This window comes from Magnolia sinica, chromosome 7 (genome assembly GCF_029962835.1).
Source record: "Magnolia sinica isolate HGM2019 chromosome 7, MsV1, whole genome shotgun sequence".
Lineage (NCBI taxonomy): Eukaryota > Viridiplantae > Streptophyta > Magnoliopsida > Magnoliales > Magnoliaceae > Magnolia > Magnolia sinica.
Window position 1 is genome coordinate 9,921,687 of NC_080579.1, and position 23,402 is coordinate 9,945,088.

A 23,402-nucleotide genomic window follows, 5' to 3' on the forward strand; every position below is an offset into this window, starting at 1 on the left:
ACACGTGTGGCCTTTTGTTATTGAATTGCGAACGCAAATAGGTGGGACCCACAGAGTCCTTACAGCAGGACGCGAAGTTCCTGCGTTGGAATGCTAGGTGGGACCCACTGTGATGTTTGTGAGAAATCCACACCATCCATCCGTTTTGAGAGATCATTTTAGGTCTTGCAACAAAAAAATGAGGTGGATCCAAAATTAAAGTGGGCCATACGAGAGGGAAAACCGTTGAAAGAGTTTCCTATCGTTGAAACCTCCCTGGCATATACCTTGATGTTTATATGCCATCCAAACCGTTTATAAGGTCATTCCCACTGGGATGAAGTGAAAAACCCAAAAACTTTGCCAGATATGAAACTTTGTGGCCATACAAATGTTTCAAACGGTGGTCACTGAATAACCACTGTTTCCTCCCGTGCGGCGCACTTGAGTTTTGGATCCACCTCAATTTTGGTTGTATTTCCTAAAATGACCTCTCAAAACGGATGCATGGTGTGGATTTCTCATAAACATCACGGTGGGCCCCACATGGCATCCCAACGCAGGAACTTCTGCATCCATTACACCATGTAGCTACGCGGTGTTGGTGTCCCCACGCAATCCAGTCAGGTGGGCTGATTGGCCCGGTGGAGATGGACCACGCCCGAAAAATCTTCAAGAATATTAGCTCCTAATCCTTAGATGGGTGGCCCACAATTTTAAGGGTAAGAAATAAATACATCAAAATTCCACATTCCATGGAGAAAAAGACCAAACACAGGAGTGTTACACATCCGGGAGATTTTGTGGCATCTTTCATTCCATGTTGGGACATCATCTGTCCGCAGTCTGGAATCTGGATCGTTGAACCATGGGTCCCACGACGAACAGAAAAATTGAACGGTGTACATTTGTTTAGGATACATCTCAATCTCTTTTGGGTCGCCTGAATGCATGAACATACATGGATGTCACTCATGACGCCTCAGCTGGAGAATTCACGTCTCATTCATGTAACAGACACAAGATATATCAGAGGCAGTGGTTTGATACTCCTGCTGCATCTGATGCTTGATACACAGGCACTCAGATATTGCATATGTGGCATAGACTCACTCAAATCAAACCGCCTAAATTGTGGAACCCACTGGAACAAAGTTAAAAATCTCAAATCAGATTTGTTGAACAATCCAAACCTGTGATTCGTGGACACTCGTTTGCTGAAATAAGACCGTTGGATATTTTTCTATTCAACCGTCCAATAAATGTCCACCTCTCTGGGAGTTATAATTAAGCATTATTTCTTGGTTTGTGATGCATCTCAATTTGAACTTTTAGTGCCCGTTTATCACCCGTCACGATCTGCCAGAGTATCATGTTTTAAGGGACTATAAGCAAGTGGATCACCACCTATCATACGTTTATAACGAAGTGCATGTGCATGGAGGGCATTGCGTACTGAGTAAACTATATGGGGTCCACCGTGATTAATTTATTTTATCCACTCCATCCATCTATATTACCAAATAATTTTAGGACTTGAACCAAAAAATGAAGAATATTCAAAGCTCAAGTGGACAACACCATAGGAAATAGTGTGAATTGAATGTGTACCGTTGAAAAATTCTTGGGGCCGCACAAGTTTTGAATCAAGATGATATTTGTGTTTTCCCTTCATCCATGTTTACGTGATCTTATGAACAGGTTAGATGACAAATAAACAACACTGTTGGCCTTATTAAGGTTTCAATATGCTTCAATGTTGGGCTCAACCACTTAAATGAGCTGGAAAAATGGATGGACGGCATGGATTAACTGCATACATTCGAGTGGGCCCAACGGGCTTTACTCAGTACCATAAAAGCCTACTGAGTAACTAAGTACGCAATCCGATTTAATGTGCACGGATACTGTATGAACAATGTCAACATATACATGTATATACATTCCCATTAATGCATGTGCATGCACTCACGATACAATGAATGAAGTGGATGCAGACATGGAAGCCAAGATGCAGATGTATCGACCTAAGAGGAGCATTTAATGTGATGTATAACGCCAGATTTTGAAAATAATGACATAATATATCATGAAAAGTAAACTAAGGCCGTGTTTGGATCGCAAGTTTATTTGCTTCAAAATCTTTGTTAAATGACTGATTCAACATATAAGTACATTAATTTGATAAACTATATAGTTGCTAGCCAAACAGTGTAAAAAGCTCTTTTGAAAAAAATTCCCATTTACTATTTAAAAAAATCCCTAATTAAAATTGTAATTCTAAACTGAAGGAAGAAAAGTTTTTTCTTTGAACCTCGTCCTTGTAATTTCAGATTTTATTTTCCCTATTCTACTGTTAGAAGCTCCAAGCGGCCAATTTCTCTAAAAGTTTAAGCTGATACACTTCAAAATTCAAGCCAAAACCAACCCTAGCCCCAGCTTGCTAACAACCGTGTGTTAGTGCCTGATGGAACTTTGCATGGGAACGTACTGAGTTTAAGGGTGGAGGGACACTTACTACTCCCACCATAAATGGCCCTGCACGTGCTGAGTGAAACTCTACAGGAGAATATATTGTGCAAGGGTGGATGGACATTCACTACTCACACCGTAAACGACTTACCATGAAAAAATATATTAGAAAGGCATATTTATTGCTTATGGGATTCGAACACAGGATCTTCAACTTTGATACCATATCAAACAATCAATTTCTCTAAAAGCTCGAGCTGTGGGTGATAGCGTATCAATGCATGTTAAAAGACTTCAACAAACGATTCAATATTTATTCACTTTCTTCAATCAAAACCATCCACACACACACACACACACACACACACATATATATATATATATATATATATATATATATATATATATATATATATATATGAAAAGAACTACGTAGCAAAGGGAAGAAAGGAGGAAGACAACGAGAGAGGAAAGGGAATTGATGAAGATCAAAAGAGGGAGGGACACAACTGGATCGGAATGAAGGAGGAGGTCTTCGCTTCAACTACAGTACAAAATCTTTTTTATTTCTTTATATGCTTAATTTATTGAGCACTTCTCAAATGGCATGTTATTAAACTAACTTTTGTCCCATATGCTACTGACTTATTGCTGTCAGTAGCTTATCAACATGTATCTAAACACAGCCAAAAACGATACTAGCTATATTACCATGATATTTCAAAGCTCATGGTTTTTTTTTTTTTAAAAAAAAAAAAATTTATTATTGTTTTTTTAAGTTATTAAATAAAACTTTGGAAATCTCCTGAGAAATTTCCAGGCTAAGAAATTACTGAGAATAAGAGTTGTCGCTATGGTGGGCAATCGTCCAAAGAGATCTCACCACCTACAGCTGGATGTATGCTAACTAAAGCATGCACTCTTCCTTTAAAATTTTCCTAACATTCTCATCTAGGCCTGTGAAAATTCCAATGTTGGATCAATGGCCATGAGGCCCTCTCAATCCCCACCATCCTGATGGAGACTTTGGTAATTCCAACGGTGGTTTGTTAATCTATATGTTTAAAGCTATTTTTAGTACTATTGGTATTATAAATAATATATAGCTTGTAAAATCCATTTTCAACTAATCAAATCAAAAGATTAATGTGGATTAGCGTTTCAAACCATAATTGGGCCATTTCCCTTTCGGGTACTGAAGATCAGACAGTTTGGCTGGTGGATCAGAGCTTGTGAAAGGAGATTAGCAACCCATTGCAAAATACACAATTTAAAAGCATGCGCGAAAATCCTAGAAAATCTTACGGTCTGGAAGAGCATGACACTCTTCCTCTCTTGAGTTTGGAGACATTCAATGGTCCAGATTTCGAAGATTTCACCCACATGAAAATAACCTTGAAAATCAGGATCATCAGGTTGGCTGTCCATTTATATCTATCTGTGGCCCTCCCAAAGAGTGGGCTGGCATTATTTTTTTACCAGGTGATCCTCATGGTGGGGCCCACTGCTTGCGTGGCTCAGATGTCCCAGAGAAGTGACACATTGGGCATGAACGATGGGGCTGCATGATAAACTATGATAGGGACTACTCAATATTTGCCATTTGCTTAGTTGATAAATCCACCCTTTTCTTTCTACTTTTTTGTAAACTTTTACAATGTTTTACCAAAAGCAGAAATGAAGGGTGTGTCTATCAATATCAGGGTTGCAAAAAGTGGCCCACTACCTTCTGTACATGCTAACTGTCACTATAAAAAGAATAGCCTACATTGAGAAACATAATTTGATCTTATAAAGATAGAGAATTTCTTTGATGGGCTGTTTAAAACATCTTAATACCTAGCAACATTGAGTAGGTGTAATCTATCAAAAATTTCACTTGAAATATCTAGGGTTTGCTCCTTTATAAGAATTTAATATCAACTACCCTAATGTTTAACATTTATTACTTTAAATGCACCATATGCTCACAGCAATCCGGCGGTCCATTTCATGCGTCTAATCATCGATGGAGCATGACCCACTCATTGGATGATCTTAACGATCTGATTTCACCCATCAATTTCAAACCATTAATGTTTTCTTTAAAATCATCTATTTCTGATCGATTTGATTTTTTGGCCCGTAATTCCAATGGTTTGGATTGATGAACATACATACGATGTCTCTACGATATGTATGTACAGTGTCGAAGTCACCACCATTTAACGCTGTGCGGTGTGGCAAACACTCACAAGAATATATCCCTTCCATATCTATATGTATATATATCTTTATGAATATAATTACATAAACACATATAACTTAAAACCACATAATTCATATACACAACTTACATAAGCATCAAAGGGTTGGAAGGCAATAATCCTGTGAAGTTTTCCATCATCTGGGGTGTGAATACATCATCAAGCCAATCAACGGACGACAATTCACGACTTGGGTCCACGCCAAGGAACGGCCCTGAATGGTCAGGATCATCTTCCAGGGCCCTGGTGGCCCGATCAGAGGGCTTTAAAAGATCATCAGCTACACCTTTCTCATTAAATTTTGGAAAGCCGGACGACGACGGCGACGACGAGGACGACGATGACCGATAATCGGAGTCCTGCCCAGTAAGTTCTTGAACCAGAGCTCTGAATTCTGAGGCACTGGTCTCCACCTTCATGGGGTTTGATATGTAGACAATCTTGATTGGTTTCTTCTTTGGTTTGGTTTGTTTGGGGCTTCTTTTGTGGTGAACACTTAGCTTGTTGTCCATATCTTGGTCTCTTAAAGAGTGGCAAAGATACAGTAAAAGGAGAGGTGCTGGTAGGTGTATTAGCACATATAAAAAGATGGGTGAGGATGTCTTTTAAATAGGCGTACGGAAGGTTTTTTCGAGGAAAGTGGGGGGGGTGAAAGATCGAACAAGAAAACTAAGAAAGGGTGTTGGATGGAAGAAAAGAGAAGGTGGGAAGAAATGAGAAGGAGAAAAGAGAAGGTTCGGATATAGAGAACAGATCACCTACAGGAGATGTACCACAACTTGTGTACTGTATTATCTTTTATGCTGACCTGTATGTTTGTCATAAATCATTACCAATAAAAAGGTAGGTCCCACGATAAATATTACGTGGCATAAAAAATCATTTAGTCCACTTATCAGGTGGCTGAAAAACATTGAAATTAATAGAGAACCGACGGTCTGTTTCAATACAAATTGTGGCCGAATCAGTGAAATTATTCATCTGATTTTCCAGGATATTTATATTCATAGTTAGATATATGGTTTGGATCGTTCTGATTTTATATAAAGGTGGAATAATAGTAGTAAATATGTGACGGTACAGAAGTTTTGCTACCATTATCTGTATAGATCAGTTCTCTCGGATAAATGGTGGGAGAGAGTTACATTTTTCCTCTATCGCGACTAAAATTTCAATATGTGTCGCAACATTGGGGTCGGGATACTAATATATTATGATTATCGAAACCGTCCATTTTAGAAATAATTATTATCTTCCAAAAGAAAAACTATAAACGGATGGTTATGACTACATGTATTTTTTCATTTATCAAATTCAAATCCAAAATAATAAGGAATAATAATTTATAAAGTTTGATTTTTCAAAATATACTTATATATGTTATTAGCAAGAAGATTTATGGAACAGATCATCATATTAGCTTAGAATGTGGGTCCCAATGGAGTTAGATAGATGGAAACTGTCAGCCGCGACATAGTAAAAAAGATCTCGATGCTAAGGGCGCATGATATCTTCTTTTCATTAATTTGCCACATGTCCTTCGCGGAATGGTGGCTTGGATGTGATGACGTGGACTCCAGGGATAATGAGGTCAGAGACTGACGTGGTCAGGGTCGATGGTGCGGCTCGACCATGAGCTAGGCTTCAGCTCAGCTTGACTCGGCTTGTTTTGGCCTCAGTGACACGCCATCCCGAAGAACGTCCCACACGTGACAACATGGCACACATGTGCCGGATCATAGACCTTAATATGGTAGTCTCAATGGTGAATAGATCATAGCCCAGAACTTCGACTGGCCAGTCCACATATCAGGTGGGCCGCCTGTGTATAAAGAAATGGACGGTTTAGAAAATGACAATCAACGGTGGAGAATTGCTAGCATCAGTTGGGACGAAATCCGAGCCGTGAATTTGAACAATCCGCTGATTCATATGTACGGTATGTTTGACTACTGTTGTCTGTAGATTTTGACCGTGTAGCGTACTTGATGAATAGATCCACCCGATTTTCTGAATGGATGATCTTGAAAGCTTCTTTCCAGACGCGGTTTGGCTGTGGTGACGCTGCCATCAGCCAAATGGCTAGTGATCAGTTCTATGTGGACCCCACCATGTTGTATGTGTTTTATCCACACCGTCCATACATTTTGAAAGATAATTTTATGCTTTGATTCTAAAAATGAGGTAGATCTAAATCTCAGGTGGACCACACCATGGAAAAACAGTAGTGATTGAATGTCCACCATTAAAAACCTCCTAGGGTCCACTGTAATGGTTATTTGACATCTAACCTGTGGATTAGGTCATACAGACTTGGCTGAAGGGAAAAAATATATCATCTTGATCCAAAAATTTTGTGGCCCCCAAGAAGTTTTTAATGGTGGGCATTCAATCAACACTGTGCGGTCCACTTGAGATTTGTATCAATCTCATTTTTGAGATCGTACCATACAATGATATGAAAGAATGGGTGGACGGCATGGATGAAACACATGCATCATGCTGGGGCCCACAGAGCACAGACCACTAGCCATTGGCTAGTGGCAGGGTCAGTAGCCAATCCCTTTCCCTTCTTTCCAATTCCACCTTATGCACGGCTCTGATGTTTCACACATGTGACGTCACAGCTGAAAAGAAAAGGTCACGTGTTAAAAGTTCCCATACAGCATAACAATATTCCAGTGATATTGAGGATGGAATACTCACCGTACATCTTTCCAACTAACATTACACTCGAGTTGTGTACACCAGATCAGTACCATGACAGCAGTAGGCCCCACCGTGAAGATCACTACCCTTGAAAATCAGGGGCCATTACAAATCAGGTGAACCACGACTGTATGTCGAGTAAGACCTTGGCTATATTAAGTTCCCATGCACATGATTGTATGAGAACATGGGAACTTCACCATTTCCACGAATGTCATTTAACTTTCCATGTTTTCCACTAAAACATAGCAATTTTTCAAAATGAGGGTGATATTGATTACAACGTAATCCAATTCCGTTGTGGCCCACTTTCTGGTGGGATGCAGATTAAATGGACAGGAATTGAACACCCACCCATCCAAGTTGTCATTGTGATCACTTGATGAAGATACACATCACTTAGGGCCCTGTGAAGGTTTCAATGGTGGGCGTCATTATCATCACTGCTTTGTGTGGTGTGGTCCACTTGATCCTTGGGTCTACTTATGTGATGTACACACCACACACTAAACATTTTTTTTAGCTCTTCAGATGAGCTTCACCTTTCATTTGCCTTATTAGTTAGTGTTTTGCTCTTTGCTAGAGACTGTTCATACAGGAGTCATTTGGATGAGCATAAAAATAGGTAAATAGAAGGAATTGAAAGTAAATGACATTTGAGGTGTATTCGGATGAATAAATGTATGAAAATGAAATGAAATGGGAGTGAAAGTGAAGGCCCCTATAAATGAAATCTTCTCTTTGAAAGAGGATTTTGAAGTACATGAGGTAAAATGACTTTTTTGAGCTTCCTTGAAAAGTTACATTAATAAATAAAAATGCTTCTGTGCACATGTCCACCATACAAGTGTCACGCTGACGGTACTTCTAAACAATCTAATTATTGACTACATTAGTAAAATCACACTAATAAAAAGATCCAAATCATTTAAAGGTTGGTTATTTAAATGGACGATTAAAAATTGTTGGTAAGTTACTTATTTGTGATCCTTAAATTTGTGGCCCACTTGATGAAGTTTCCTCAATTTTGACAAAAGTAAATATTTCAATAGATTTATTATAATTATCCTGTCAAATATCACATATGTACACTTATTTGAAATGTTAAAGTTAATTTGAAAAATCACAAATATTCTTGTGAATATAATGAAAAATTCAAACGCATTCCAATTACTTTCATGTACTCCCATCTAAATATAATATTTGGATTTTAAATGCATTTTATTTAATCCCATCAAAATTCAATTGAGCAAGCCATTTACTTTCCATTCATTTACCTCCAATTTCATTTCCCATTTACCTCCATTTATAAGCTTTCAAATGAGCCCTTAATTCTAATTCCATTTCTCATTTACCTCCATTTACAAGCTCCCAAGTGAGCTCATAGTATAGGCTTAACCTTTCATTTTCTTTATTGTAATGCTTCGCACCACGATAAAGGCTTAGCTCTTTGTGGGCATAATTAACTTTTTATCTACCTTGCTTAGAGGCCATTCGCTTTGAGGGGCTTAACCTTTTCTCTACCTCATTCGCAATACCTTGCGTATAAAAAGCTATTTATGTAGTGGAATCTTAATGATAGTTGTTGTGGGTAAAAATGGATTAGCCACTATGGAAAAACCAAATTGGATATACATGCACAGTACGAGGACCTCGACTAACACTAGTCATAATCGAGGAGCTCCTTAATAGTCAAACAAGGACATTTTGTTATATTTTACGGAACAACCTTGGGGACAACCATCTATAGAAAGAATTCTTCCATCTATGGCCAACGTCAACCCTTCCATAGACCCATACATTTCTGAGCTAGTGCTCGAAACATTTCTTGAAAAATAGGCTCAAAGTATGACCTCCGTCGTATGATAAGATGAAGAGGATTGTCATCCCCCATATCCCATCTGTATCTTACTAAGGAAAAGAGCTCGGCCCCACTGCTCGGTTACATATCTCAAAGGCGGGTCGACAAGGAGTCAGGTCGGCACAACCTCTCTTTGGAATGCCCGTCCACCTCGGACTCTTACCTTGTGCCTCTACAAGTTCAGACCTGGTTCCAATTGTATCTACTCTAGATCCCAGTTGAGGATCTCGGAAGACGACCGCAACATGGATCTCCCCGAGATCTCCGTCGAGAATCTCAGGAGATATTTACGACACGTTTGGGATCTGAATCCCTCTACAGTATGTCCCTACTAAACAGGGAAATTACTCTCTACATCACTGTGTCTTTCCTCACCTATAAATAAGAGCACCTCCAACGGTGAAAGGTACGTACAATTCCGCACCCCAAAACCTTACATCCTATTAGACCTAACTTGTCTATTTGACTTTGGCATCAGAGGGTCCCCTGTAGCAGCCAAGGTCACCGTCTTTGTCTTATCTTGCAGGTCCCAAGTGGTCTAAGGAGGACGAATAGATTTCCACATCATCAATAGTTATATAGGAAATATCCCATGTAAATCACATTTTAACTCCATTTCACTTTTGACGCGGAATAATTTTTTCATAAAATATATGTACAAAATTTTAAAAACTTAATCAGTAGGTGATCAAATGGATAAAAAATAATAATGGACAATTTAAAATATTAGCTATCTTTAGATAAGTATATTGGTTTTTGGGTCATGCTCTGTGCATGATGGGGCCACGATTTGGAAGGTCTGAGTTTGACATATGTGTGCTACGTGTACGTTTGATCCACCATACATAGCCCTATTAAGAATTATTGAGCTAATTATAATACATGTTATTATAATAACATGGCCGGTAGGTAGACCCTCCGGGGTTATGGGTTCTGAGTACCTATGTGGTGTGTGTGAGTGTGAGTTAAAATAATAATAATCATTATTAATATTATACATTTTATTCAGGATGTTTGGTTGCACCCTAATCCGGCAAGTGTGTGTGTTCCATCCCATGTAAAAGCTATAACACATCGATCCCATTCTCTCACACCAAGCATGTGATCCTAGCCATCCATGGGGTCGACCATACTATTGTCTTAGCCATCGATTAGTTTCTTATGTTATGGCTGACCTGATAAGCCGACCCCTTGATTATTATTATTTTTTTTGTCAGAGTTACTCTACCGTGGGACCCACCTGATGGACGGTTTGGATCTTGCGAATTTTCAACGTTATACATGCGTGTGGGATTAGTAAACCTATGTAACTACTGATACAAGTTTCTAATGTACGTTACGTACAAGCCTCCAAGTCATAATTCACGTGGGTTTCAGTGAGATTGCTATATGCATGAGAGGGCATGACACCCGTGCCAACTGCCTACGTGGCACACGTGCAAAATCTTGGCCATCCACTAGGTAGGATGACTGCGTAGACCTGGTCTACTCATCATGTAGGCGGCGTGTACATTGAATCATGCATTTCTTTTCATGCAAATGTGGCCTGAGTTTTCATTCATCGCATGCTTACAGTGGGACCCACCTAATGAAGGACTCAGATGTTACACGTGTGTGCCATGGTAGAACCATTTTTCCAAAATGCACTCATAGCAGGGAGCGGATTAGGTGCAGCCCTGGCCGTGGGGCCCACCTTGATGTATGTATTGTATATCCATGCCGTTCATCTGTTTTTCAGTTCAATTTCGGGGTTGATCCCTTAAAAACGAAATAGATTCAAATTTCATGTGGACCACACCATAGGAAAAAGTGATGATTGCAATCCCACCGTTAAAAACTTCTTAGAGCCTACCGTAATGTTTATTTTCCATCCAACCTGTTGATAAGGTCACACAAACTTGGATGTAGGAATAAAAACAAATAAAAGCTTGATCCAAAACTTTTTTGGCTGTCAAGAAGTTTATAATGTTCAATCGCCACCCTTTCCTGTGGTGTGTTCCACTTTAGATTTGGATCCTCTTCTAAAATGAGCTGGAAAAACGTATGGAAGGTGTGGATATACAGTACATACATCAAGGTGGGCCCCACATTCAGGGCGGCACCGATATTAGGTGAGGCCGGCGGGGGCCGCACCTAACCCGCTCCGCATGTCCTGGTTGAATAATCAGGCCCGTCCACTCATGACACGGGCCATACGTGTGTAAGGAATATAGACGGTAGAAAAGACTTTAATATTGTTCCATATTCAATGTTAGGGTTTTGTCCACCTGATGAGTGGACCTTCTCGATCGATCTTGCATATGCTTGATTTGAATTGATACGTTATGCCAGTTTCATGGAAATTTCTCTAAAAAGCACGCATTGAAACATGAGTTGTAATTTGGGATTGTTGTATTAATTGAAATTCGGTTGTTAAATTCGAACCATTGGATATATGTCATTCCAACCGTCAATTAGATGTCCCTCAATCGCAAGATACTGCATTACTTCGGTGTAACTCTTCCTTTACAATCCATCTAAAGTGTGGCCCCATAATTTGGACGGTTCAATTTTATTCCCTAAGATGCCACATGTACCGTTTGAAAGTGCATGAGTATAATACATCAGACCACCAAAGTAGGAAAAAAGGTAGATTTATCAGTCCGCCGACAACTTGACGTAAATTCCACTATTTTTTGTCGCATCACGAGTGGATAAGGACGATAAGGTCGGCAGGGAGCGGATTGGCTGGTGTACCACACACAGGGCTGTGCACGAACCGGGCTACCCCGGTTAACTCGCTCCACTCTGCCCAAAAAAGCTCCACTCGGCCTGATTCGGAACTGAGTTCGGGTCGGAATGGGCCATTTTCTTCAGCCCGGAACTAAGTTCGGGTCGGGACGGGCTATTTTTTTCGGCCCGAAACTGAGTTCGGGCCGAGTTTAGATAGGTCTCAGTTCAGTCCGAAACCCGACTCGACCTAGCCCGACTCGGCCCGTTCCGACCGAACTCGGTCAAGTGGTGTGTGTGTGTGTGTGTGTGTATATATATATATATATATATATATATATATATATATATATATATATATATATATATATATATATATATATATATATCAAAACCATACCCGTCCTTTTCTCTTTTACCCTTCTGGGATAGTTCACCGCCCATCTTTGAAGTGACAGTGACTCATCCACCTCACAGACGTATAACTTGAACGGCCTAGATTCATTCAAATACAAAAAAGAATTATAATATCCTGACTAGTTAGATTTTTTGTGGAGTCTATAGTCCAACTATCTAAACCATTGATCAAGGGCCTTGTAATGGGACGCCGATTACCTGTCAAAGCTCTTCCCATGAACTTATTGTAAGGTCCGAAACTGGCCCGAACTCGCCCGATTACTGACCAGGTCGAGTTCGGGCTAGACATGTTGGCCTGGTGACCGGGCCGGGCCGAGTTGAGCCCAGTTCAACTCGGATCAACTCGTATACACCCCTAACCACATACTAGCTATATAGCTGCTGTAGGTACGTGTCGTGTGAAAATGAGCACTGACGCTCCTCGAGCTCCGACTTGTAAGAACAGTTCTAAGGACATCAAAGTTACATGGACCCCACAGTGATGTATTTATCATATCTACACCGTTCATCTATTTTTTAGAGATCATTTCAAAGCATTATTCAAAAAATGAATCATATCCAAAGATCATATGGACCACACCACAAATAGTAGCAAAGATAATGATTTTCACCGTTAAACAATTCGTAGGGCCCAACATAACATTTATTTTCCATCCAATCTATTCTTAAGATCACAAAGACCTGAATGAAGAGGAAAGACAAATTTCATATTGATCCAAAACTTCTATGACCCCAAAAAGGGTTTCAATGGTAGATGTTCAATGCCCCACTTCTTTTTGCAGTGTGGTCCACTTGATAGTTATATGTATCTTATTTTTTGTCTCAAGCCTTAATACGAGCTCGAAAAATGAATGGACGGTTTGGATATAACACATACCTCATGATCAAACCCACAGAACTTGTTAATGTCAATACAACATCTATATAGCTGGTGTGAGGTACACTAGCCAATCCGCTTTCGGTGTGCATATGCACGCAGGCAAGCATACGTGAGGATAGGGGTGTACATGAACCGAGCCAGCTCGATCAAATGTACCTCTAGTTGCTGGAGGATTTTGTCTAGAAGTTCGATGCAATCATTCATCATTCGATGCTATCGAATTTTGAAGTTCAATTACATTGAATAGTATTCGATATGATCAAAGATATATATATATATATATATATATATATATATATATATATATATATATATATATTCATGCTTCTTCAGTTAAAAACCAACAAATAACTAGGCTAGCCCAGAGCATTAGTACAGATCATAGGAAGTGGGTCCCATGAGTTCAGCCCTGCTTTGGGGCCAGACCCAAAGGCAGTGATATGGCTTCTAACCTTCCAAGAAAGACAATAATCTTGGATATTATCTAGGGAAACAATGATCTCTTCGAGTTAATGATGAACGGTTAAGATTTTGGATCCACATCACGTATGATGGGTTTTCAAAAAAGTTCGCATTTAATCCATGCGTTGTATATATATATATATATATATATATATATATATATATATATATATATATATATATATATATATATATATATATATATATATCCAGAAAGGTTCTAGCTCACGGGAACCCCATGAGGTCGAGCTATGTCGGCCCCACCATGATGTATGTTAAACATCAACACCATGCATTTGATGGGTCCCCTTTAAATTATGAGATATCCCAAAAATCAACCATATACGGAACTCAGGTGGGCCATACCATCTAAAATCATGTGAAGACATGCCTAAAACATATAAAAGCACTTGGTGGGGCCCACTTGAAATTTGAATGCATCTGAAACTTGGTCTGACCCCTCATCTAAGTGGGACACACATAAAGGATGGGATGGATTTGTGAACAACATCTTGGTGGGCCCAAAAAATAATTATGAATGTTTTATTGGAGGGTAACCCCTCTCAACTTTTGTATGTGGTGTGGCCCACACAAGTCACGGATTGACTTGATGTTTAATCCCTAGGCCCACTATGGAATGGTGCATTTGACTGATGGGGTAGATGTTCGACATACATCATGGTGGGGCCCACACAGCTTGACCTCATGGGGAGTTCCCATGAGCTTAGGTTCTATGTGGTCGAGCTCATGGGAACTTCCCATGAGGTCGAGCTGTGTGGGCCCCACCATGATGTATGTAGACATCAACACCATGCATTTGATGGGTCCCCTTTAAATCATGGGATATCCCAAAAATCAGCCGTATACGGAACTCAAGTGGGCCACACCGTGATGCATGTCGAACATCAACCCCATCATTCAGATGCATCATTCCATGGTGGGCCTCGGGCTTAAAAATCAAGTCAAGCCGTGAAATGTGTGGGCCACACCACGTACAAAAGTTGAGAGGGGTTACCCTCCCATTAAAACATTCATAATCATTTTTTGGGCCCACCAAGCTGTGGTTCACAAATTTAGCCCATCCATTATGTCTGCCCACTTGGATGAGGGGTTATATCAAGTTTCAGATGCATCCAAATTTTAGGTGGGCTCCACCAAGTGCTTCTATATGTTTTAGGCCTGTCTTCACGTGATTTTAGATGGTATGGACCACCTGAGTTTACTATACAGCTGATTTTTGAGATATCTGATAATTTAAAAGGGACCCATCAAATGCATGGTGCTAATGTTCGACACACATCACGGTGGGGCCCACATATCTCGACCTCATAGAATATATATATTCTATGTCATTGACCTCATGGGAACTTCCCATGAGGTTGAGCTGTGTGGGCCCCATCATGATGCGTGTCGAACATCTACCCAATTAGTCAGATGCACCATTCCATGGTGGGCCCTGGTCTTAAAAATCAAGTCAATCGATGAATTTTGTGGGCCACACCACATACAAAAGTTGAGAGGGTTTACCCTCCCATTAAAACATTCATAATCATTTGTTGGGCCCACCGAGGTGTGGTTCACAAATCTAGCCCATCCATTATGTGTGTCCCACTTAGATGAGGGGTCAGACCAAGTTTCAGATGCATCCAAATTTTAGATGGGTCCCACCAAGTGCTTTTATATGTTTAGGCATGTCTTCACATGATTTTAGATGTTATGGCTCACCTGAGTTCCGTATACGGTTGATTTTTGGGAAATCCCATCATTTAAAGCGGACCCATCAAATGCACGATGTTGATGTTCGACACGCATCACGGTGGAGCCCACGCAGCTTGACCTCATGGGAAGTTTCCATGAGCTCGACTGCATAGAACCATTTCTCATATATATATATATATATATATATATATATATATATATATATATATATATATATATATATATATATATATATATATAGTTAGGTGTTTTTTTTAAGAGATTTATGGTATAGTAGAAGGGAGAGATGGTAAAATATGTATTATTAATTTTTCTTATTTTAAAGAAGAAAAAACTTTATACGGTTGTTCGATGGATGTAAAAATATTGTTGAACCATTTAAATTTTTATATTTTATATTTTTTTGTCTTTTAGGTTTTGGTTTGATTCTTTTTATCTGTAATTTGTTTTGCTTGCATTGATTGTGTGTGTGAGTTGTTTCTCTACAATTACTAGTAGAGTTAAAAGTTAAGATTTGTTTCGCTTGCATTGATTGTGTGTGTGAGTTCTTGCTCTACAATTAGCAGTAGAGTTAAAAGTTAAGAAGCCTTTTAGCATAAGATCAATGTTGGTGTTCACGTTACAGTTGTGTTTCAGATGGGTAAATCGAGTTTTACCAAATTTAAAGCATCAAAGCTAGATGAATTCAATTATCCACTGTGAAAATTAAAAATGAATGTAATGTTGGTGAAGAAAGGTTGTGAAATTGCAATCAAATGGAAGAAAAGAAACTCATAGAGATACTATATAAGGTTTTTGACGAGAAAAATCAATTAACCATAGTAGATCTTTTACTTGCCATTGATGATTTGGTGTTCAATGTATTTGATGAAACCATTGCAAAAAATTTGTGGGACAAATTACATAACTTGTATGGAGGGAAATGATTGTCAAATAAGATTTTTATCCAATGATATCCATACAACTTAAAGATGAAGAAAGTGTCTTCTTTGCAAGAACACTTGAATTTATTTAATATTATAATTAACAGATTGATGACAATTAATGTGAAGATTGGCGATGAAGAAAATATTGCACTCTTACTCTATTCGATGCCAGCTCCGTGGAATTGTTTAATAATGAATCATAACAATGATCCAAATCTTAATATGGAGTCAGTTGTGTCCAAGTTGTTGACCAAAGGGTATGGAAGAAAAACACTTGAATAACCTTTTAGTGATACAATGATGATTGGAGAAGTATCTACTTAGAAAGGTATTAGTGGGAAAGATCATACAAGATTAGAGTTGAAAAGACACGAAATAGGAAAGTGTTTAAATTGCAAAAATAATAATTACTCTAACAAAAATCATAAATTCAGGAAAGTAAATTAGAAAATTTTAAAACTAACATAATCAAACATCAAATTCAAAAAAATAAAAAAAATAAAAAAAAAATCCAAGGAAAAGTAATAGAAAATAGAGATTCATCCAAGGATGGAAGATTGTTATTATCTATCATTACACAAGAGAATCTAAAGTATCAATGGATTTTGAATTTGGGCATTTGATTTCATAGGACACAACACAGTAATTGTTTTGACATATCAATTATGTGATGGTGGCATAATTTACACAAGTGATGATGACACATGTAAAATTATAGGGACTTGGGATATTAGAATGTTGTTTAATGGCATCACACGTATACTTTTAAGCATGCGACATGTACGAGCTTGCAAAGGAGTAATCTATTATTGATTTTTTATTTTTTTAATGAAAATGGCTATGATTTTTTTATTTATGAAATGGATAAATTAAGGATTACAAAAGGGGTGTTGGTGGTTGTCAAATTAAGGATACTTGAAAGGTGGACTGTATTAATTGATTTGAGATATTATAAGATGTGATGTTTTGATTGCCAATGCCATATAAACTTTATTATAATCTAGCATAAGCATTTGAAGTATATCAATAAGCAAGTATTTCTTCCCAGTTTTAGTGGACCGATGATGTTAATAAGAGCTTTGCCGAAATCAAGCATCGATTATCTACAATACCCGTCCTGATTCTTTTCAGTTTCGACAAGTTGTTTGAGGTTGAGTGTGACGCCTCATATGTTCGAATTGGAGGAGTCTTATCGTAGAAAGGCATGCCGATTGCCTTTTACAACGAGAAGCTCAGTGAAGCTAAAAAAAAAAAAAGAACGGTCGACATACGAGCTCGAATTATACGTAGTGATTCAAGTGATGCGACATTAGCGGTATTATCTGATTAAGAGAGAATATGTTATCTACACTGACCATCAAGCCTTAAAATTCATTAATAGTCAGACTAACGTGAATTGTGTGCATGTTAGATGGGTCGCATTTTTGTTAGAATTCACGTTCGTTCTGAAGCACAAATCAAGGTAACAAAATAAAGTGTTGACACATTTAACCGCCATGCATCACTACTAATTATGATGAGCAATAAGGTGGTCAACTTTGGCTGTCTCAAGGAGTTGTATGCCAAAAATGAGGAATTCAAGGATGCATGGATGATATGCCAAAAGAGTCATCCCAGTGACCTACATATGCAAGACGATTTCCTCTTCATAAGGAATCAACTATACATCCCTCAAAGTTCTCTGATGGAGTAAATTATCTAAGAGCTACATGGAAGTGGGCTTGGCAAACACCTTAGGAGAGACAAGATGTGGGCTCTTGTTGAGGAACAATATTCTTGGCTGCAATTGGTACATGATGTGAGTAAAGCGGTGCAGTGTTGTCGTGTTTGTCATACCTCCAAGGGACAGTCTTAGAGTACGGGCCTCTACACCCCATTATATATGCCTGAAGGCCCTTGGGAGGACTTTTTTATGGACTTCGTGCTTGGTTTTCTACGACCATAGCGCGGTATAAATTCGGTCTTCATGGTGGTTGATCGTTTCTAAAAAATGGTTCACTTTATCACATTTAAGAATACCCTTGATCCAACACATATGACAAATCTATTCTTCAAAGAGGTTGTGCACCTACACGAGGTTTCCAATACCATTACTTCTGACCATGACACGAAATTCATTAATCACTTTCGGCGAACTTTATATAATCGGTTTGGTACGTAACTTCAGTTCAGTAGTACCTACCACTCGCAAACCGATGGACAGACTGAAGTTGTGAATTGTATGTTGGGAAACCTCCTTTGGTGTATTTCAAGTGTCATGCTAAATGAATGTGATTTAGTCTTGTCTCAAGCGGAGTTTGCATTCAATAATATGATGAACCGCTCAACAGGAAAATCCTCATTTCAGATTGTTTATGGTTGAGTACCTCGCCAAATACTTGTCTTAGTCCCTTTGCACAAGCTCCCAGGCATGAGCATTATAGTAGAACATATGAAAGACTGAATTATAGGCATTCATGCGAATGTGCAAGCCAAGTGGGGGTGGCTAACGGTGGAGTGTGGACTAACAGTGGGCTGTGTATTAACAAGCTAACCTTAAAATATATATATATTTTTTTTAAAAAAAAAGCGACAGGCATCGGCGACAAAAGGTATTCTAAGGTGGGCGATAATGTTATGTTTCATACGCAAGGAGAGATTTCCAACCGAAACATACAACAAATTGAAGAACAAAAAGATTGGACCGGAGTTGATCCTCCAAAAATCAATGACATCACTTGTATTTTTGATCTTCCAGATGACATGGAAATCTCATATATTTTCAACGTTGTAGACCTGAATGAGTATCATGAATCAAAGATGAATGAGAACTCGAGGCTGAATTCTTTTGAAATGAAGGGAACTAATATAGAGCAGGTCGCAGACACTTTCATGACAAAGATAGACCAGAGAAGGCCCGATCAGAGGAGAAAATGATCCTGACCGTTGAAACCATAAATCAATCGTATCTCGCAAATCGGGATAAATTTTTTGATATATTATATGATTTTGGGGTAGGAGGACCTACTTAAGCCAACCAAACATTGGGTTGCCCACATTGTATTTGTGAGATTTGATCAGATCGAGCGTTAAAAGTCCCATTTAGTTTCATTTTTACTATAAATAGTAAGTTTGAGTTTGAGTTTGAGTATAACTTTTTATCCTTTGAGTTGAAGGAGTCACGCCCAATATAAAAAGGGCTTAGAAAAATTACAAGAATAATGTGGTCATACGAAATTGGATACTTAATATTTTTGGCTGAAAACCATGAAGTCTAGTAGGAATAGATGTCCTTTATAAATAATAAGTTTATTATTCATACAAAGTCATGTTTGTAGGGTGTTTGAGTTGGAGTCTAAGGGCCTGTTTGGGAGCGTGGATTTGGGACCCCCTAGGTTAGGAACCCCCAGGATTGGAAACCCTCTGGATTTGCAATCCTCCCATGTGTTTGGCACCCTGGTGTGTGAATCAACTTTAATCCAAAAGTACCTATACATGGTATATTTACAGGGGTTTGAATTTAATTACTAAATCAACTTTAATATCTCTAATTAGTGAGATATGTAATTTTTGACACAATGGTTATGATAAGCCCGTTGAAATATATGCTTTACCTAAAAATAATGAAATTCCAAGTCTCAGATGGGCCGCAAGCACGATCATGTCTGAGTGACTAACCAATGATTTTTAATTGTTGATTAACGCATGGACAATGTTTGGATGGTGTTGGACAATGTTTGGACGATGCTGATTTACATGGACAATGTTTGGATGGTGCTGATCATCATTAGTGGGCCACATGCTCAATAGAATGATAGTGTATAGTGACCCACATGTTACACATGCAACTATTGAAATGATTTTAGTTGTAATTCAAGCTCTCACCGATGGATTGCAAACCCCTAAGACAGGGGATTAGAAACCCCCTGGATTTAAAACCCCCATTTACTTTGTGCTGCTGAACAACTAACGGGATTTGAAACCCCCTCCACTCCCCTCCAATCCAAGGTGCCAAACGACCCTAAGTCTAAAACTCTTTACTAAGTTTGAGGTCCTAATTTAAAGAGTAGTGATTTTATTTTTTACTAATTATTACTGCTTTTATCCACCGTGGATTCGTGGATTCGAGGAAGCTCTCTTAAAGGGTCGAGAGAGCTCTATGACCTGGGAGTAATTATCGTATGAGGAAGACGAGATAGAGATGATCACGTCCCTTGCTGCGCCACTGTGTTCGCACAACTTCATTTAAATGTTACAATTGTTGATGTTAACCATTCATCCGCAAGATACAGCTTCATAAGATAATATTTTCCTACCAACCATGCCATCCTAACTACTCGTAGGCATGCAGGGAAATAACTATTCTGTTTTGAGGCGACGTATGATGCGGGAATAATTAAATGCAAACCAGCTACAGATCACCTAATAAATGGACGCGATTTGGCTAGTGGTCGGTGCTTGTAGGCCCACTGGGATGTATGTTTTTTATCCACACCGTCCATTCATTTTTAAAGATTATTTTATGGCTTGATCCTAAAAATGAGGCAAATATAAATCTCATGTGGACCACACCACGGAAAACAGTAGCGATTGAATTTCCACCATTTAAAACGTCCTAGGGCCGATTGTAGTGTTTATTTGACACTCATCCTGTTGATTAGGTCATATAGACATGTATAAAGGGAAAAAATAAATATCAACTTAATCCAAAACTTTTGTGGCCTCTAAGAAGTTTTTAAGGGTGGGAGTTCAATCAACACCGTGTGGTCCACTTGAGATTTTGATCTACTTCATTTTTAGGTTCATACCATAAAATGATCCGGAAAGTGGGTAGACTGCATGGATGAAACACATACTTCATGGTGGGGTCCACCAAGCACCGACCACTAGCCAAGGGACGTAGGCTATGGTGGGCCTGATTAGCGCTAACTGAGCGGTACGTGAGGAAAATCAATCAAATTCACACGGTCCATGGTCCATGCGACGCCACATTTTCACCATGGATCGATAAAAATAAATCCAATCAAATGCTAAGGTGGACCACACCATTAGAGAACACAGTAAAATCATGCCTAAAACTTCTAAATTCACAGTGTGGTCCACATGAGTTAGGGAATGCCATGATTGTTTTTTTTTTTTAAAGCATATGCGGGGCATTAGATGAGGAGATTGGATGGCAGATATGCACTACAATGGATTCACACACAATTTGAACAATTTTAAGGGTGGGATTTTCCATCTCGGACTTTTCCATGTGGTGTGGCCCACATTAGCTTTAAATCGGCCTGATTTCTGATATCCAGCCAAACAAAGGGTGGGATATCTAATGGACAGCATGGATTTGATCTACATAAACCTTCCCTCCACATAGGGGTGTACATCCGGTCGAACCGAGTTGAGCTAGCCTCAGCTCGACTCGGCTCGGCCACTAGCTGACCTCTACTCGAACTTGGCTCGACTCGGTCTTCAAGCCTGACTAGCCAGCTCAACTCGGTTTGGCCAGCAACTCGGGTCAGCTCGAGCCAAGTTCGAGCCAAGATCGAGCTGAGTTTGCCTGTGCAGCATTTTCACAAACACCTAAATTGCACCTTTAAAATCTCATATATAAAAGAGCAGCAATGGTTTTACAAGTATTTTATCAAATACCTTCTAAGCAACATAAAAATCAAGGGAAAAAAAAAAGGATATTGGTTTTATATACATACCTTCTTTGCTACTAGCCACACTTCGTTGAGTCATTTCATCAAACACTTGGTGAGCAACATCAATACCAAAGTAATCGAGTCACTGAACTGGTTCAATCTAAGTTCAATTCGAGCAATCCGAGTCAAGTCGAGTTGGGGCCAGCTCGAACTCATTTCTGAGCTCAAAAAATCGGCTCGAACTCAACTTCAAACCAAGTCAAATCAAACTTTTTTAAGTCAAGTCGAGTGAGCTAACCGAGCTAGCTCGGATGGTTTACACCTCTACCTCCACATCAACCGATTGCTCCCTTCCACAACACCTGTTTTAGAATATTGTAAAACAGTCAAGCTCCATGGGCCCACGTATTGTATATGTAAATCCACTCATTCATCCTGTAAGAACTGTTATTTCAACTGTACATGAAAAAACATATCAGCCCATAGAAAACTCCTAGAAGCTACACCAATTATAACAATGTAAAATTGCTCTTAAAACTTCTAAGTTCACAAGGTGTGGCCCACATGACTGTTGAATCGAGCTGATTTTTGCATATTCAATTCATCCCGGTAATTTACATCTGATTAACGGATGGGTTCACACATACACACTGACGGTTGGCATCCCATCCTCATTGTTCCTTATAGCGTTGAATACCTGAGTGTGGTTCTGTTCAATTTTTGCTCCAAGGACCAGAATCTAAGATAGAACCTGATGGACGGAGTGGATGTTACCCATACAACTGGGTGGGCCCACAGAGCGTGGGCGATTAACTTGACTTATACAACATGGTAGGCAAACCGAACCGGGGTGATTTACCATCCTAGTCTACAAAATGGGGCCGTCCATCTACAAATCCTGGTAGAGTATTCTTTGTTGTATTTTGTTTTAAAATAGCATTAAAATTTGAATTTTCAAATTTTCGGTAATTTTCCTCCAATTTTGAAAAGTTGTAGTATTTTTGTGTTGTGGGTTTTGTCCCACATCGGATTTGAAAAGGTAAACTATCTTGTATATAAGATAGTATTTTTGCTTAGGGCTTGAGCCCCTTTCAGGGGGCATGTGAATTTGGTCCTGTGGGGGGGCTATGCCAATAGCTCTAATCTATGCCATTGACCACACACGCGCGCGCCGAGCCGAGCCGAGCCGAGTCCGTGTGCGGGACGGGACGGGACGGGCTGGGCTGGGCTGGGTGCGGGTGCGGGTGCGGGTGCGGTGTGTGTATACTCGCGTGGGTGTGTGTATGGGTACTCGCAGGACTGTATGTGCGGGAGTGTACTCGCACTTGCGCCTTTTCGTTTTAAACCAGAGAGATGCGTCCCTTCCGGTTGGTCGCACCTGTTGGGTTTAAACCCAACGGA

At 39.3% G+C, this 23,402-nt stretch overlaps 1 protein-coding gene across 1 annotated transcript; it reads right to left on the bottom strand.

Annotated features, from left to right (window-relative positions):
- Nucleotides 1-4,692: 4,692 nt before the first annotated feature.
- Nucleotides 4,693-5,410, bottom strand: LOC131251032 (nuclear speckle RNA-binding protein B-like). The gene has a single exon (XM_058251499.1). It carries the CDS (start codon nucleotides 5,207-5,209, stop codon nucleotides 4,784-4,786), a length of 426 nt encoding a protein of 141 aa, XP_058107482.1. The 5' UTR covers nucleotides 5,210-5,410; the 3' UTR covers nucleotides 4,693-4,783.
- Between the last annotated feature and the right edge of the window lie 17,992 nt (nucleotides 5,411-23,402).

Coding starts and splice junctions, on each gene's coding strand:
- LOC131251032 (XM_058251499.1), bottom strand. CDS start 5,209: ATGGACAACAAGCTAAGTGTTCACCACAAAAGAAGCCCCAAACAAACC.